We start from the raw sequence: 17382 nt of genomic DNA on the forward strand, positions 1-17382 counted from the left end.
AAAAAAAAAAAAAAAAAAGACGAAGAAAAGAAAAAGTAGTAGATCATCTTCAAAAAGAGGAGGAATGCAAAAGCCTGGGATTTGGAGAGTTCAGAAATCTCTGCTGCCAATATCTGCTCCCACCTAACACAGTGCACAGTGAGTGAGGAAGGCTCAGTAGTAGTAAGGATGCTAAGTTTTAAGCTTGAGTTCTCAAAGAGGAAATATTCTAAACAAAAACGTTAAAATCTACAAATGATATATTCCACAAGAACCATGAGTGCCCTCTGGAGATCCACATGTCCAGGCCTTATTCCGGCAGGAAGAAAGCCTTGGAATGGACAACATGATTTCCTAGAGCATAGATAGCTCTCTTTCTCATCTGCACTGAAGACCATAGGACATCTACTTAAGGATTTTTTTCCCAACACTGTGTCCCAGGCATCAGTCCTGCTACAAATCAGAGTCCCCAGCTCCCACAAGATAGGTTCTTTCTTTGCAGCCCAGGTGGGGCCTTGATTAACTGTTCTGTCTTAGCCTCTAAAATCATAGGATTAGAGGTGTGTGCCTAGATGGGCCTTTAAAATTAAGGCTTAAGCCAGGTGGTGGTGGCGCACGCCTTTAATCCCAGCACTTGGGAGGCAGAGGCAGGTGGATTTCTGAGTTCGAGGCCAGCCTGGTCTACAGAGTGAGGGCCAGGACAGCCAGGGCTACACAGAGAAACCCTGTCTTGAAAAAAAACAAAACAAAACAAAAAATTAAGGCTTAAGATCATTTCACGGATATTCTGGAAGCTTCACTCTGCTTTTCTGCTTTTCTTAGGCTCACCATGGCAACAAACTCCTGGTGCTCCAGGCTCATCACCCTTCCCATTTCCCACCTTACCCGAGTCAGGGTCCAGAGGAGACTTTGGGGTCCACCTTAGTCCATCTTCCTCCACGGGGGGCCCAGAGGGCACTGGTGGAGACCCTCTCACCCCATCCTCTGCCATGAGAGCACCTAGCAGACCCAGCCGGGGTGGGGGTAGGCCCCGGGGGGAGTCAAAACGACAGCAGGGTGATGGCACCTGTGGCGTTGCACCCCCTTCCTGGGGTGAGAGATGGTTCTTGGGGTGTGCGAGGTTCCGCCGCCGGCCTCGGTGGCGCCCCCAAAGCTTCCAGTGGAATGTCAGCGAGGTGCTTTTTGAGTAGAGCAGCATCTGGAAGGCTCTCATGGCTCGGCGCCGGCGCTGTGAGCAGGTTTTTCTATGAGAGGGTCGGAGAGCTCGAGAGCGCTGGGAGGCCCCCAGTTGGCCCCATCTAGGGGGTAGCCTCCAAGCTGCTACTTCCTCCTCATCTTCCTCCTCTTCCTCTTCCTCTTCTTCACTAGCTGAGGCATCAAAAGATGGCCGGGGAGCAGGGAGGCGTCTAGTTGGCACTGTGGTCCCAGACCCAGGATCTGGCCCAAAACCACCACCGGACTTGAGCCGGGGCTTAGGGGGTAGGGGCCAACGAAGACGCTCTCGCCTGGGATTTGAGTAAGTGGTGCCGGGTCCCGGAGGCTCAGGCCCCCAAGACCCGGTCCCCTGTATAGTCTCTTTCATCTTTCAGTACCCTGTAAAACAAAAGTTTGATTATCCAACTGAGGACACACTACTCCTTCCTCCAAGATGGGAACTGTTCTTCAGCATTTTCCCTCTAATCTCAGATACAGATAAAAAATCTAAAAACTCATTACTTCAGCTCTTCCCAGCCAACCTCGTCCAGAAGGAACTGACTCTGCCATCATTTCGTCCCTTGTCCAGATAGACAAAAGAAAATGACTGACTGGTAGGCCTTAGATATTTTATTTTTAAGCTCTTTGGGTGAAACCCAGTATTTCCAGGCTCAGCTTTAATGCCACTATGGACCTTAGGACAAGTCTGAAGGCTGCTTTGCTAAGAGAGATGGCTCAGCACAGGAACCCAGACACAGGTACCTGGGAAGACAAGTTTCACCAGGAAAACTTTGGTCCCTCGTGGGAAGTTCCCTTTCGCTCTGGAATGATATGGGGGTAGGGGGGGGACACACACGTCTCAGGTATGGGGGAGGGTGGTGCGAGGGCAATGGCTCAGGAAATGGGAGTGATAAGAGAGGAAAACGTTGAAGAAAACTGCAAGGGAACCGAATCGGTGCTTAGCGACCGAATTAAGGAGATGGGACAGAAGGGAGCCGTGGGGGCCTTGCAGACTGGCCCCTCTCCAGTCTTCTCCCAGGAGACCTGATCGCTTTCCGGCCCCAGTACAGTTTGAAAGCTCGGACGACTCGGCACACAACGGTCTTAAGTCCTTTAAAGGGCTTCCTGGGCCCAGTTAGTTGCGAGCGAAGACCAGAAATGGAAGAGGCCACAAGGGCGGGGGGAGGGGAAGGGGCGTCCTCACCAGGAGCGGGGAAGCCGGGCACACGGGCCCCAAGGCGGCTGTCTCCGCCTTAGGCTTTCCGGCTCATCTTTCGGACGGCGGCGACCCCGCCACTCCTGCTGTCCTCAGGCGGAGCCGTCTCAATTCACGAAGCCAATGCTCGTGCCTCCCCACTGCGGCCGCCTCTAGCGCGGCTCTAGCCTCCACCTCCACCTCCAGCACCGCCGCCACCCCTCCTCCTCCTTCCCCTCCCGCGAGCCCCAGGCCCACCGCCGATGGCGGCGCGCAATTAGTGCGTCACACCCGGCGAGCGGCGCCGGCTCGTGCTCAGTCCCGCCTACCTCAGCGCGTCCAGGCCACCGGACGGTCCCGCCCTCGAGCTCTACGCGGAGCCGAGCCTGCGCACAGTCGCCTGGATTGCCGCGTGTGGCAGTCCCACGGTTCGCTCTTTTACGCCTGCGTGTCGCGCCCAGCCTCACGCTCTACGTCGCAGCCACACGGTACTCCCTGCTCTTCCGTGGCCTGAGCTTTGGGTGATCTAGTGGGCTTCCCAGCGCATGGCCAGAATGTCAGAGGCCCCGCAGGGACTGGACCAAAGCTAGGAGCTTAGGGAAAGGGAGGCCGAACATTGGGTTTTGAGGGTTTTGTTTTGTTTTTTAAAAAAGCAAAACAACAACAAAAACTTTAAGCAGGGCGTGATTAAATAGTGAGACACGGCCAGTGTGCCAGGGCGTCCAGCGTCCAGTACATACAAACTTCCCGGATACCAGTCTGATCTTGGAGAGTCGTTTGTTTGAGACAGGGTCTCAACCATTGTAACCCCTGGATGGCCTGGAACTCACTATGTAGACCAAGTTGGCCTCGAACTCATCGAGATCTGCCTCCCTAGTACTGTGATTTAAGGCGTAAAGCCCAGTGCCCAGCTCGGAAGTGTACAGGAGAATGGGGAGGATGAATGGCATGCATATCGAGGCACCTAACATATATCTTTTTCTAGATAGTAACAAGAACTTGGACGCAATAGGTGAAATACTGAAAGCCGGGCTTCTTATTAATTGAAGCACAGTGTTCTTGAAGAGTAGGATAAGGTTTTCCCTAGCAGAGACCATAGTCCTCAACCGGCCGTTAGGTGGTGCTGCTGTTCTGGATGCATTCCAGTGGACAAGGCTTGGCACAGTGCGCAAAACCCCCTTCACATACACAACAAAAGAATTTGGGGCTGTGTGGGAGATAAACACAAAATATTCTACTTTTTTAATATCCATGGAGTCAAAGCCCAGATAGTGGGAGCGGGAAAGGCAAAGGGAGGAACAACAGTCAAGACAAAGCCAAGGAGAGCTGTTCTTGACCGTTCGCTTGTCCTTTGTCTAGCCAGTTCTTGGAATGGGAAACCCTCCCCACCCCCCTTTATAACACAATCATAGTTTCACAAACCCCAGGAATGTTCCGTGCGGAGAAAGGCTAAGTTTTGCGTTTGCCCGTGGAATTTTGACAGTGATAATATCCCCTTGATGTAAATGAAAGACACCTGAGGACAGGGGGAAAAAAAACATTTCAGACGCTGCAGCGTTCTGCCTGCTCCAGCCCCTCCTCCATTTTGATTTTATGTTTTCAGGTTTTTGTTGGGGAACGTGTGCATGTGTGGAGGTCAGATGACAGCTTGAAAGTTGGTTCCTTCCTTTTGCTCTGTGGGTTCTCGGAATCAAACTCAGGAGGTGAGACGTAAGGGATGGCACAAGTACCGCCCCTAAGTGAGCCGCCTCACTGGCTTTGTTGTTGAATTTTTGAGGCAGCCTCACTCTGTAGCCTAGGCTGACCTTGAACTTTAGGCAAACATCCCACTTGAGCTTCTTATGTGGGATTATAGGCACGAACCTAGTTGTTCATAGGCGGGTGCCTTTTCTCCCTGAAAGGACTTCGGCATCTTGTTCTTGAGTCTTCAGATTTGCCTCTCCACCCCAGTTCCCAACTCTCTGGTCTAACTCCCCACACCAAGTCAGCTCTGCTTGAGTTGATGCGATCGGCTCTGCTCCCTCAGATCAACACTCCACGGAGCCCACAGTTCTCACCTGCACTGTAGCAGCTATTGTAGGCACGGTCAGGATCAGAAGGCATACTTCTGATACATCGGAATAGAGTTTCTCTTCTCCCTTGTCCTTCCCGAGATACCACCTGACCCATTGTGAAAGTCACATCATGAAACAAGACCTGTCAGAGAAGGGAGATGCTGAAGAAAACCAGGATGGCACCGTTCAGTCCCTGGAGGCCTCAGGAGCACTGGCAGTGGAGCCAGGCAATAAGGAGGGGGTTTTCTAAGTTTGGTATGAGCAGAGGGATCAGACAGGGTACATAGAAAGAAGAGTGACAAGCCAGTCTCCATGTCCACACGGTAGGCTCAGGGCTTATCTGGGATTACCTGACTATAGAGCAGATAAATTCCAGTGTCCCAGACTCGTACAATGTCTCCCTGGGCCTCCAGGCCTCTCCCACGCCTAAGTACTGGTTGCCACATCACCTCTGTCACGTCAGAGTCTGCTAGAGGTGAGGAGTGTGCAGGTCAGCATTCCCTTCCACTCAGTGCATGAGCTCTCTCCCTTTTCATTTCTAGGGTTCTCTTGCCCCCCCCCCCAGTTCCTGGTTGGTGCCCCTCCCACAGTGCCGTTATTTAAAATAGTGCTCACCCTTGGAGGTGATGTTAACTGGAACAAGATGCAGGACCGAGTGTTTCTCTAAAGAAAGAAGGAGGAAACAGCAGTGTTGACCTGCCTCGGAGTCCACCCTCCACCCTCACCTCAGCTCTGCTCCGCATCCCTCGTGCTCCTGGGTCACCGCCAACAGCACCGAAACCCCAGGGCTCACTCACTCTTGTGCTTCTGGGTGAGTACTGCTCTCCTGCTCCGAGATCTCGCCCCATCCTTCCAGGCTTCCAGGACATCAGGACTCTGCTCATGAAAGAGGGCCAGAGTTTGACTAAGATGTTAAGGGTCTCAGACAACCTTCTTCCCAGCCCTCCTCAACACCAGGAATAGCTGAAATGTATGTATCTGTCATAGGCCCCTGGTCTGGGCACTGACTGCCTTTCAGGGTGTTTATTTTCCTTAAATGGCTGTTCCTTTGACTTCCAAATCTAGATCCACCTCCAGCACTTACTTGCAATTTTGCAGATTGAGAGGCTCTGAGACCCCTCTGCCATTCATCCTTCAGCCCTAGATTCCCATCTCCCCTAACTCACCTGCTTCCAGAGGCTCTGCCATGGGGACTCTCCCCGCTTCTGGGAAGGCCCTCCACTCCTCTGCAGCCGGCTCACCTCCCGCCTTAGGCTTTGCAGCTCTGTTTGTTGGATCAGTAGTGCGACAGCACAAGTTACAGCCCCCAGAACTGCCCCCCAACTCAACCAAAGAGCAACCGAAAGGGCTGGCTCTCTGACTGAGCCCCCCATGTGGCCTGGAGATGAGGCTGGCATGGGCTAGGGACCCTGCCAACAGCTGTGGTCTCAGAAGTGAGGTGGCCAAGAGGTAGCAGGGAGGGTGGGAATACAGGCAAAGGCACAGAAGGGAAGAGAGGGTTACGCAAGGGAGAAATAAAAAGGAACTTGAGAATAGGAAGAAATCAAGCTAGGGTACTATTAGTCCCCCTGGTCCCCGGGGTCGAGCTAGTGACACTCTGACACTCCTTCCCCCCTAGCCTCAGGAGAATTTGGTGCCATTATCTAGGAAGGACAGGGCAGCCGTGACACCCAGAAGGAGCGGCCAGCCTTCAGGAGCCCAGGGGCGGCCCCTAAGTTGGAGGAGGGCAGGTCGGTTGGTTATGGGGCATGGTGCCAGGAGCAGGGAATGGGTATAAGCTGGGCAGCATGGGGTTTAGAAGGTGAGTGTGGTAGACTCTGACTCAGGCATGAATGAGATCTTTGAGGTTTGTTAGGGGTGACTGGAGATGAAAAAAAGGGGTTTAGGGGCCAGCAGGGAGGAGAACCAGGGACAAGAAACTGGCAGGGTGCTGGGGTTAAGGCTGGGCCGGGTGTGTTGGAACCAGGCCTGCACTACTCCCTGTGCTGAACTTGGCAAGCTGGACTTCCTGTTTCCCAAGAAGAGTTCTTACATAAGGTTCTCTGGACAAAGAGAAAAGACAAAAGCGGCAAGCCCCTCAGTCTGGTGCAGCACTCCTCCCCACGCCCATGTAGCTGACCCACCGGAGTCCTTCCTACAGCTGGTTCTAAGCCCCTTCCCAAGCTAGGTCCCATCCCACGTCCTAGCCAGGCCTCTGCCAGCACCTGCTCAACTGCTTGAGGCTGCCAAGAGGAAGGGCCCCGCTCCTCCCAGCCAGGGATTCCCCTGCAGGAGGAAGTCCTTTGCTAGGAAAATGAGGCTGCTTCTGCAGCACCTTGAGCAGAGGACCAGGTGCACTTTGTTGTTGTTTGTTTGTTTGTTTGCATTTTTTTCTGGTACCTTTGTGGATTCTATTCAGAACTGCAGCTTGGAGGCATGCAGGTCCCTGTTCCCCAAAGCCTAAATCCCCTTCCCACAACCTTCAGTTACTCTGAACCCCAAAGAAGAGAAATCATGATTTATTCTCTTTAATATCCATTTAACATTTTGTCACAATAATAATAAAAATAGTATCTTTTCAAAATCCACAGGGATCCAGGGAGGAGCTTGTCCCCAGCTCTTCCCCCTCACAGTTGGGAACTTCTGGCCTAGTCCCAGGTTCTCTGGCTTCCTGCCACCAGGTCCAGCCCATCTCAGTGCCTGGTACACAAAGTCAATAAACACGGGGGGGGGGGGAGTCAGGGATAAGTGGGGGCTTTGGGAGCTAGTGAGGTGGATAGTTGTGGTGGGATGGGATGTTAAAGAAGAACAGGGACACGTCTGTGGAATGGAAAACACGTGAACAAGCTCTGGCTGCTTTTGAGAGGACAGGACTGGATCGAGGAGCAGCGAGGGGGTGGAGGAGTGGGGGTGGGGCAGGGAGGTGTGGTGATGCTCCTGGAGCCAGGGAAAGTTTAAGAAATCTGGGACAGCAAGGCTCCTCAGTGAACTTGAAAGAGTCCAAAGTAGGTTAGGAAAGGGGCAGCCTTAAGATGAGCCCAGGGGAGGGTGCGGATCCGAAGGGAAGACCCTGGCCGCAGCGGCAACAGCCCAGACACCTGGCACAGACGGAGCTGGGGCCCAGGAGAGCTTGCTGCTGTGGCTGAGAATTCTTCCAGGCAGCGCAGGGCCAGCACACCATTCACCAGCAAGTCCAGCTTCAGGTAGACAGCCTTTCCCTCATCAAAGTGCACCTGGGCAGAGAGAGGCAAGCAAATCCAGACCTCTGCCTCCCTCATCGAAAGCCAGGCATCTTCCTTCATGAATGGAAGAGTCTCCCTCTCCCGCCAATTCCGTGCCAATCCCTCCTCCCCTTAGCCTTCGCTCTGCCCCTGGAGCCAGGCAGGGCTTACCTGACAGTACAGGTAGTAGAGCCCAGCCCTGATGACTGTAAATTCCCCAATCTGGCGGTCGTAGCGCAGAGGGCTGGAGCTGTTGATTTTGGTCTCTTCCCAGCCACTCACTGTCCCATCCACACCTGAATGGGGGATGTTTAGGGATAAGTAGAAGCCCCTTTACAAGACCCCACACACACTCCCCAGGAATCCAGTGTGTGTGTGTGTGTGTGTGTGTGTGTGTGTACACATACACAGTACAGCTTGCCCAGAGTAGGTGGAGCCATGCCCTTATGGTGCACGAAGTGATAATAAAGTATTGTGTGATGAAATCTAACATACGTGACCAGAAAGTTGTCACTGGTGATTGCTTCTGGGGAGAATAAATAGTGCTACAGCGAGAGAGTTGGGGTTTCTACATTTTACTTCACGGTTTATGTCCTGTTATAGTTTATACTATACTATACTATACTATACTATATACACACACATGCCTGCATCATTTGAGTCAACTGAAAACAGGTGACAGGCCACAGACTCATGGGTTATAAATTTAAAACTTCCTATACAAATGAGAAGAATATGCCCAGCATTGCTGGTGCACACCTTTAATCCCAGCACTTGGGAGACAGAGGCAAGAGTATCTATGTGAGTCCGAGGCCAGCCTGGTCTATAGAGCAAGTTCCAGAACAGCCTGGGATACATAGAGATCCCTGTCACAAAACAAAACTAACAAAAAATAAAATAACTCTTAATGTCCATCAGCAAATGAACAGATGAGCAAATATGACATCCCTGTCTCTTGGTCCATTACTCTGCTGTAGAAAGGAATAAAGAGGGCTGGTGAGATGGCTCAGCGGTTAAGAGCACTGACTGCTCTTCTGAAGGTCCTGAGTTCGAATCCCAGCAACCACATGGTGGCTCACAACCATCTGTAATAAGATCTGACTCCCTCTTCTGGTGTGTTTGAAGACAACTACAGTGTACTTGCATATAATAATAAATAAAATTTAAAAAAAAAAAAAGAAAGGAATAAAGAAGAGCTGCTTGCTAGCATGTGAATGAACCTTGAAAACACTGTGCTCAGTGAAAGAACCACATATTGTCTGCTCCCAAGCCTAGGAAATCCCTGCAATAAGTAGTCTATAGAGACTGCGAGGGGCAGGTGATTGCTCGAGGTTAGCCGTGATGGGACTATAGTGTGATGGCTAAAGGATGTGCGGCTTCTTCCTCCTCCTTTTATTACTACTATTATTTTTTGACACTGGGTCTCATGTAGCTCAGGCTGCCTCAGACTTTCAATGCAGTTGAAGATGAACTTGGATTCCTCATGCTGCCTTCCAAGTGCTGAGATTATGGTATGTGCCACTTTATCAGACTTGGCCTCATGTTTGTGACAGGCTCTCTATGCAGTCCTAGCTGTCCTGTTGTCCACTATATTACCCATGCTGGTCTCTAACGCAGAAACTGGCCTGCATCAGCCTCTGCCTCCTAATGCTGGGATTGCAGGTGTGAGCCATGGTTTTTGGTGATTAACGGTTTGCACCTCAGGGTGCACTTTAGTCTTAGTAGACTTAGAGCACAGGATTATACAGGTGGGAAGACTGCATGGGATGTGAGATCTATCTTTTTTTGTTTGTTTGTTTTTTCTAGTCAGAGTTTCTCTGTGTAGCCCTGGCTGTCCTGGAACTCACACTGTAGACCAGGCTGGCCTCGAACTCAGAAATCTGCCTGTCTCTGCCTCCCTAGTGCTGGGATTAAAGGCGTGCACCACCACTGCCCAGCTGTGAGATTTATCTTAATAGAGCTGCTACCAAAAGCTATGCCATGCAAAGGGCTGGGGATGTAGCTCAGGGGTAAAGTGCTCAGCTAGCGTGCCTAGGACTCTAAATTCTGTCACCACAAAACAAAGAGAAATCTCTAGAACTAGTGTAGTCGAAAACTGTAAACAGGCATGGTGACACAGGCCATTAATCCCAGCACTTGAGGCAGAAACAGGTGGATCTTTGAGAGAGAAACTCTGTCTCGAAAAAAACAAACAAACAAAAAGGAAGTAGTAGTAGGGTATGGACCTCAGAGTCCATGGCTTCCCAGACCCTGCTCCAAGGCTGTCAACTCTAAAAGCTCACCACCCCACCACCACCACCACCACCATTACCACATCCCATCCTGGCTTTCTTCCTGTCTTGCACCATGCTCCAAGCTCCTTCTCTCTATGGAGCTTTATAATGGTCTTCCTCCCCCAACTGCACCCCCCCCAGCTCTTCTCTTCCTGACGATGACTTCTAGTTTCTCCTGTGGGAGTGGGGTGGGTGTGTGTGAGTGTATGATGGAACGGGTCTATAATCTGATCGTTTGGGATTCTGAGAAAGAAAGTTCCTGAATTCAAAGCCTTGTCTCAAAACAAAGCAAAATAAGACAAGCAAACAGACCCGAAACAGACCCGGCCGTGCCCATCTCTGACTTCCCTTCTTGTTCCCCAGCAGTCAGCAAAACATGAACTCTGTATTTATCCCCTCTTGCAAGGGTAAGGACACCCCGACTGTCTTCCCAGCACTTGGAACTGGGCCTCACCTAAGGGAGGCCTAAGATGCTCTGGTGAGGAGTTACCTGACAGTGCTCATCCTTTGGGTCCACAGGCTCCCAGGGCCTCAGGCCCCACAGTCAGTCAGTCACCCACCCTCCTCAGCCCTCCCTCTCTGCCATCCTCTCTGCCTCATCTCTCCCAGCTCTGTTCCTGTCTCTTATGTTTTGTTGCTTGGTTGAAGACAGTCTCACTGTGTAGCCCTGGCTGCCTGGTAGTTACAGTACACTGCCTTGACCTTCCTGCCTCTGCCTTCAAGATGCTGGAATCACACCGCACTCCACCCTGCCTGGCTTTCTCATCCCTTTCTCAAGTAAACAGTAACTCTTTGGCTTAGGGTGTGGCTCTGTGGTACAGCACTGGTCTAGCTTGCCTCTGGCCCTCCTTTGGTTTGTCTCCCTGTCCCCGTCTCCACATTACCCACCCCATGCTCACTGGGGAGTTGGGAGAGCAGTGATTCTTTCTGGGCGTTTCCATCTGAGTTGTTAGCACAGCCACCTGTCCTTTACCAGCCTCCCTTTACCCAAACTGACCTGACCCCTTAACCCAGAAGGGTGAATGAAGACTCACTCCAGTATCCACACCCCATGCGTGGCTCACAGAACCACCAGTCTCTCCTATACCAATACCAAATTTGCTCAATAATAACAGTTTCCTACTGTTCCTGCTCCTGAACAGCCCTGTCCTCTCCTCCCCTCCCCCCAGTCTGGCCTCCTTGGGACTCCCCACTGTTTCCAGTTTTGACTTTTCCAGTTTATTCCCCAAAGTATTGGAGTTGCTATGTCCAAAACTTGACTCTCCCTGCATTACCTTTGATGGATGGGTCACGATCCCTTCTCTCTTTGTGACCTGCCCTCTGTCTTCCATAGTCTTATACCCTAACCTATTTTCTTTCACAGGCATGTCCAACCTGCAGCCATCAGAGGGCCCCATGCATCCCAGGGTGCTATAGACATGGCCCAATGTATCTGCAGAGGACATCATGTCACAGTGTCAGAAGATCATGTACCCCACATGTATAGAGCGCTTTTCCACCCCCACCTCACTGAAACTCTAACAACCTCCAGTCTCATCAGACTCTTGGGAAAGCCTGGCCTTGCATGGTTCCTGAGCCTGCCTCTACCACACAATTAAGCTTTGAGGCCTACTAAGGCCTAAATGCTACTACCAAGGGCAAGGAGTCCCTGACTCCACTGTAAAATCGTCTTCCTGTGTGGTGCCATGTATCTTGGGCTACCTTACCATCATTCTTGTCACCTACCACTGTAATTACACATTTACAGACTGCCTGCTGTTCCTCTGTGGTGAATCCTTAAGCAGAGATGTGTGAGTGTGACTCACCATGGCCTGGTCCCTGGTACAGAGCAGGTTCCTGATTGCATGTATGCCGAGCCGGTGGGCTGAGGCTTGGGGAATCATCAGCTGCCCAATAATGCCCAAATAATGACGCCCAAACAAACCATCTCTCCCAAGGTGAAGAGAGCTAGCCTGGCCCTACCAAACAGCAAGGAAGGAAGAAGGAGAAGGAATACTGGGTACAGACTGGCTTGGGGCAAGGCTAGTTGTGGCCTGAGGACAGGGTGTACTTGGGAATGTGAACAGCTCCTAGGTCATGCAGCACCATAAACCTTCAAGAGTGCCCGATGCTACTTGGCAGCTCCCTTGCCCCATAAGGGCTGGACTTGTTAGTGTAGCATCTCTCCTCAGATCTCCTGCTGCCATGTCCCTAGTTCCCCTGGGGTCCCCCACAAAACCTACAAGCACCACTTCTCATGTTCCTTTGGCATCTTCAGGATGGAAGTGTGTTATCTCTTCCTTCTAGAAACATCCCTTTTACCTTTCGAGCCTATGGGTAACCTTATCCCTGCCCCAAGTGAGTCTCTCATGAAGACTGTGTTCAGCACCTAAGCATGTCCTAGCTGGCTTTGAATCCCACCTCCGCCACTTAGGCCTGCCATGACCTTGGGTAAGCTGAATATCCCTCTTATTAGACATAGGTTATCGGTGTCCTGCTATGGTGGTTGTGGGGATCTGATCAGTTCTAATGCCTACCGGCTACTCCCAGTGCCTACCCCAAAGGCACCGTGCCGGGATGAATCCAGCTTTGCTAAGGACCAAGGTTTTCTTTGGCTTACATCCCTCTTTACCGACCAGCCACTTCTCTCCCTCTTGCCACTGTCTTCTCATTCCCTTTTTCATGCTTGCTGCGTTTGCTCTATCTACACTTCTTTTTTGTTGTTGTTTTTTGTTTGTTTGTTTGGTTTGGTTTGGTTTTTTTTCTAGTCAGGGTTTCTCTGTATAGCCCTGGCTGTCCTGGACTATACACTTTGTAGACCAGGCTGGCCTCTAACTCAGAAATCTGCCTGCCTCTGCCTCCCAAGTGCTGGGATTAAAGGCGTGCGCCACCACGCCCGGCTTGTCTACACTTCTAACCACAACCCTGAAACTACCCATTAAGGTCATCAATTGGTGTTATGTCACTTAACCCTGTAGTCACATCTCTGTCCTCATGTCATGTGGCCTCCTCTCAGCTGCCTCTGCACAGACAGCCACATCCTCCTGCCTGGAACTGTCTTCTGAGATCTCAGGGCACCGCCCTGCCTCAGAATCTTCCTTTCCCATCTCTTCAGCTGGCTTCCCCTTCTGCCAGCTTCATTCTCCGGGAGTCTCTCTCCCCTGGTGTCTCATCTCATCCTGTAGCTTTAAATAACAACCCCATGACCATTTCTCACCTAGCCTGGGCCAGCCTCCCCACACACCCACGGGTGAAATTCACTTTACTAACTGCCCTCCCATTTGTTCATAATTAGACATCTCCAAATTAATCAGTCAATTTATACTGCTTCCCTCCTGGGCAATCCAGTCTTAGGAAATGGCATTATCTTTCTCAGATATTCGAGCCAGATATGAAGGCACCAGCCTGGAGTTTCAGCCGCTAAGGAGGCTGAGGCAGGAGGATCACGTAAGCCCAGAAGTTTTAGAACAGCCTGGGTAGAGTGGCAAGGCCCCACCTCAAACACAGAAAAGGAGGTATATTCTATTTATTGATCCTCCATTTCTCTCACTGTTTACATCTAACCCGTTAGCAAGCCCTGCATCTCTAAGCCACCTGTTGAATCTCCAGTTCTCCACTTATCTACTACTAAAGCCCCAGTCCGAGCCACCCTCGAATCCTCCCTCCAGGCCTCCACAGTGGATGGATGTTCCAGGTGACTAAACAGCAAGTACAAAGTCCAGAAGAGGCACACTAGGGCACAGGAGTGTCAGCCCCACAGTGCCAGGAAGTGAGGCTGAGGCCATAGCATGGAGAGACTGAAGCTAAGCAGAGAAGCAATGGGATAGGAGAGCTAAGCTGGGGGGGTGGGGCGCAAGATGATCCAGGATGGGGAAGGGGCAGAGTTGAGTCTGAGGTCCTAAGGTCATGGTGTCAAGGTGGGGGACAGAGATGGGCAGAGACTAGAAACATTTGGAGAAATAATGATATGATCACACAGTAGGAAAACCCATGGTACACAGAGAACACAGGGCCACAGGTGCTACCTGGAAAAGCCTGAGCGTTAGAGGAGGAAGCTGGGGGCCACTGGTTTGGGGAGGGGTCTGGGTTCTGCGGATGTGTCCAGGAAAAGCTGAGGTCGGGTGGGACTCACCTGCTTGTGTTCCATCCTGTCCTGGTCGAGGATGAACTACATGTAAGACACAGGAAAGGGTTGGTGAGGCTTCCCCTGCCCATCTCCCACCATCCCTCCCTCCACAGTCGGCTACCTACCCTCATAATGGGCTGCAATAGCTCGGCGAGGCCGCGCCTTCCGGCCTTTAGGAGCTAAAAATAAAGCAAGGATTTATTGGGGGATTAGCAGAGACACCTCTCCGGGGATCCAGGAGCTAGTCCCCAGCCTCTCACCCTGCTCAGGACCCTGGCAGTGCTAGTCCCCAGCCTCTCACCCTGCTCAGGACCCTGGCACTTATCCAGACTGCTGGACAATCCTCCCCCTCCTCCATCAGCAGTGACAACATAATTTATCATCCAAACTGCGATACTTCTGAGAGCAAGAAGTGGCTATTAATTAATAATCACACTGGAAGCCGGGCGTGGTGGCGCAGGCCTTTAATCCCAGCACTTGCGAGGCAGGTGGATTTCTGAGTTCGAGGCCAGCCTGGTCTACAGAGTGAGTTCCAGGACAGCCAAGGCTACACAGAGAAACCCTGTCTCGAAAAACCAAAAAACAAAAAAGGTAGAGCTGAACTTCTTACATTCCATTCTCAGCTGCTTAGCTGCTCGATTCTGGGTCTCCTTCGGGCTCCCTGCCTCAGCTTCTCTATAAAAATAATAGTTTTTTTTTCCCCCTCTGCTCACCTCATAATACTGCTGTGAATTCAGAGCAAAGCAGTATATGAACCAAAGAATCTTGTTACTGAGACTGGGACATAGGGACAGATGCTCACCACTTCTTCGAGGCCGGACTAGTTGTTCCAAGAAAGGTACCACATCCTGGCTTTCCTCTGTCTGGGGATTCAGTTCCTAGGGGAATTAAGGGCAGGGCTCAAACAGGACCTCCCAGAGACAAACAAGCACAGAGCCTGTCAGAAGAACCATCAGCCAGTAACAGACACAAAACCTGGGAGGTTAGGGGTTGGCCAAACTTGGGAACTTGGGAGTGAGGCTCAGCCCCAATCAACAACCTGCACTCTACTGAAATACTACACGCACACGCACACACACACACACACACACACACACACACACACACACACACCTGCACAGGATCTCAGGAAGGTGGGGCAGAGACAGACAGCATGTATGCATAGCTGATACATTATCATTCTCTGGTATCTGGTTCAGACGTCACAGCCAATCAGCACTTTCCACTCGGGCAGCACAACTCTCACCTTGGTAAAGTTGCCCCCTTATATCCAGATCACCCTCTTTTACACACCGACATACCCACGTGGGCTGGTTCACTCCACACACTCAGTCGTAAACTAGTGCCAGCTGGAGTCTCCCTGCACACACCTCACACACAACTGTCACAGCCAGCCAACGCTCAGTTTAGACACATTTTCCATGCTGGCATCCCGAACGCAGCATCCACACCTACTCACAGGGGGCTCCCGGCGGTCCTCTGCTGTCAGCTCCTCCTGAGAAGGCTCCTGCTGGGAAGGAGGCAGCTTGTCACCCTGTCCTTCTGACATCTCATCCTCCACCCCTTCTCCGATCCCCTGGCCCTCTGCCCACCCGACCCCCATCTGCTTCTCTGCACTTTCTGCTCCTAAGATACCCAGAAAGGGGTATGCTGAGGGCCTCACCTGGGCAGACAGCGTTGCCCAGCTCCCCAGGCTGACCACGACCAGCAGGAGGCCAAGGCAGGCCAGCGCCAGGCCCAGGCTCAGCACCAGCGGGGCCAGCAGGGCGGTGCCCGGCTCCCCCCGGCGCCCCCTCCGCCTCTGGCTCCGACGGGCGGCCATGGGGGCGGGGGGCTGTGCCTGCCTCACCGCCCCCCCATCCCGGGACCCGAGGGATGGGGAGGGGGAGCTGGTGGGCGGATCGGGCCAGGGGAGAGGGAGGGACCAGGGAAGCGGGCCGGAGGGGGGGGGGGCGGATGAGGACAGGAAGCCGGACACTGTGTGATTAAACTCCAACCTCCCCGGAGTGCTGTGCAAGAAGTAAGAGACGTCCTGCGCCGGGACGCGTGCAGGCTGGCGACCGCAGTGGCACTCCAGACCAAGAACTCTGAGGGCCAGTGAAAGCAGAAGTGGACAGGCATCCACCCAGGCCAGTGTGCCAGGGATGGGACGCGGGGGCCCTGGCCCCAGGAACTCAGCACCGCCCCAGTATGTTGAGCCCTCCCACGGCAATCATTAATCATGAAAATGCCCCCAAAGGACTTGCCTATAGGCCAATCTGATGGACTCAGTTTCTGAGTTAAAATTCCCTCTTCCAGAATTTCCCCCAACTTGTTTCAAGTCTGCTAACTACCTCCTTCCCACCATAGGTTATTTTTTCAGCTCATTCTGGTTTGGGCTTTGTTGTTGTTGCTTTTCATTTTGTTTGGTTTTGGGTTTGTTTTTGTTTGTTTGTTTGTTTTGTTTTGTTTTTTTGGTTTTTGGAGACAGGGTTTCTTTGTGTAGCCCTGGCTGTCCTGGAGCTCACTCTGTAGACCAGGCTGGCCTGGAACTCAGAAATCCATCCGCCTGCCTCTGCCTCCCGAGTGCTGGGATTAATGCACCCTGGAGGCATGAATCACCACCTCTGCAATAAAGAATATGTTTTTAAAAGATAGTTTGTAAAGTTGTCTATGTGTGCAGTGTGCAGCTGTCTGAGCACGTGTGGTGTGTGCAGGAGGCCAGAGATAGCTGCCTCACTAGCTCTGCGCCTTGTTTTAGGGGAGATGGTGTAGTGACAATTATGAAATTTTGTTTTTGTTGTTGTTTGTTTTTGTTTGTTTGGTTTTGTGTTTTTTGTTTGTTTGTTTTTTGTTTTTCTCGAGACAGAGTTTCTCTGTGTAGCCCTGGCTGTCCTGGAACTCACTCTGTAGAGCAGGCCTCAACTCAGAAATCCACCTGCCTCTGCCTCCCGAGTGCTGGGATTAAAGGCGTGCGCCACCAGGCCCGGTTGTCCTTTTTCTTCTATCTAGTGATAGAAGGTGAGACACAGGGTATGGGGTAATAAAAGGTGGGAAAGCACTTGGGAAGCAGAGGCAGGCGAATGTCTGAGTTTGAGGCCAGCCTGGTCTATACAGTGAGTTCCAGGACAGCCAGGGCTACACAGAGAAACCCTGTCTCGAAGAAGAAGAAGAAATAAAAGTGGGAAAAAGAACCTACAAAGCAGCAAAGACTGGCTACAAGCAAAGAAGAAACAAGAAGAAAGACATTAGATTCAAGGATCATCAACTCTCTCTCCCCCTCCCCCACCCTCACCTCCTCTCTGTCTCTGGTCTCCCCCTCTAGCCTTCTTTTTTTTTAAAGATTTCTTTATTTATTATATGTAAGTACACTGTAGCTGTCTTCAGACACTCCAGAAGAGGG

The 17382-nt window shown here is 51.8% G+C and overlaps 3 protein-coding genes across 8 annotated transcripts in view; all 3 read right to left on the bottom strand.

The window, feature by feature from the left end:
- Positions 1-2679, bottom strand: part of Senp3 (SUMO specific peptidase 3) — a 9253-nt gene extending 6574 nt beyond the window's left edge. The window contains exons 1-2 of the mRNA XM_021176064.1: positions 2378-2679; positions 865-1572 (exon numbers count right to left, since the gene is read on the bottom strand). Of these exons, the coding sequence (XP_021031723.1) occupies positions 865-1561 (697 nt within the window). The 5' untranslated portion in view covers positions 1562-1572; positions 2378-2679. The remainder of the gene's footprint in view (positions 1-864; positions 1573-2377) is intronic.
- Positions 2680-3580: 901 nt separating this feature from the next.
- On the bottom strand, positions 3581-6121 carry Tnfsf13 (TNF superfamily member 13). 2 transcript variants are annotated; one of them, XM_021176069.1, is made up of 6 exons: positions 5589-6121; positions 5220-5298; positions 5038-5085; positions 4773-4888; positions 4426-4564; positions 3581-3884 (listed from the first exon to the last, which is right to left on the bottom strand). In XM_021176069.1, the coding sequence occupies exons 1-6, from the start codon at positions 5817-5819 to the stop codon at positions 3775-3777; spliced, it is 723 nt and encodes a 240-aa protein (XP_021031728.1). In that variant the 5' UTR covers positions 5820-6121; the 3' UTR covers positions 3581-3774. The 2 variants fall into 2 exon arrangements, with proteins under 2 accessions (XP_021031728.1, XP_021031727.1); XM_021176068.1 differs by having other exon boundaries at positions 4773-4891; positions 5589-6114.
- A 261-nt stretch (positions 6122-6382) lies between these two features.
- Tnfsf12 (TNF superfamily member 12) lies at positions 6383-16162 on the bottom strand. Of its 5 annotated transcripts, none has more exons than XM_029483731.1 (8): positions 15664-16146; positions 15460-15510; positions 14803-14878; positions 14126-14179; positions 14007-14042; positions 7794-7918; positions 7500-7634; positions 6383-6464 (listed from the first exon to the last, which is right to left on the bottom strand). In XM_029483731.1, exons 1-8 carry the CDS (start codon positions 15820-15822, stop codon positions 6396-6398), a joined length of 705 nt encoding a protein of 234 aa, XP_029339591.1. In that variant the 5' UTR covers positions 15823-16146; the 3' UTR covers positions 6383-6395. The 5 variants fall into 5 exon arrangements, with proteins under 5 accessions (XP_029339591.1, XP_029339590.1, XP_029339589.1 ...); XM_029483730.1 differs by lacking the exon at positions 6383-6464 and adding an exon at positions 6917-7101 and having other exon boundaries at positions 15460-15507; XM_029483729.1 differs by lacking the exon at positions 6383-6464 and adding an exon at positions 6917-7101.
- Positions 16163-17382: the final 1220 nt, after the last annotated feature.

This window comes from Mus caroli, chromosome 11, assembly GCF_900094665.2.
Source record: "Mus caroli chromosome 11, CAROLI_EIJ_v1.1, whole genome shotgun sequence".
NCBI classification, from domain to species: domain Eukaryota; kingdom Metazoa; phylum Chordata; class Mammalia; order Rodentia; family Muridae; genus Mus; species Mus caroli.

Coding starts and splice junctions, on each gene's coding strand:
- Tnfsf12 (XM_029483729.1), bottom strand. CDS start 15,822: ATGGCCGCCCGTCGGAGCCAGAGGCGGAGGGGGCGCCGGGGGGAGCCG. Junction 14,043..14,125: donor TATTGCAGCCCATTATGAGG/GTAGGTAGCCGA, acceptor TCTTACATGTAG/TTCATCCTCGACCAGGACAG. Junction 7,102..7,499: donor CCCAGCTCCGTCTGTGCCAG/GTGTCTGGGCTG, acceptor TTTGTGTACCAG/GCACTGAGATGGGCTGGACC.
- Tnfsf13 (XM_021176068.1), bottom strand. CDS start 5,819: ATGCCAGCCTCATCTCCAGGCCACATGGGGGGCTCAGTCAGAGAGCCA. Junction 5,299..5,588: donor GGCAGAGCCTCTGGAAGCAG/GTGAGTTAGGGG, acceptor TTTCATGAGCAG/AGTCCTGATGTCCTGGAAGC. Junction 4,892..5,037: donor AGTTAACATCACCTCCAAGG/GTGAGCACTATT, acceptor CCTCACCTCTAG/CAGACTCTGACGTGACAGAG.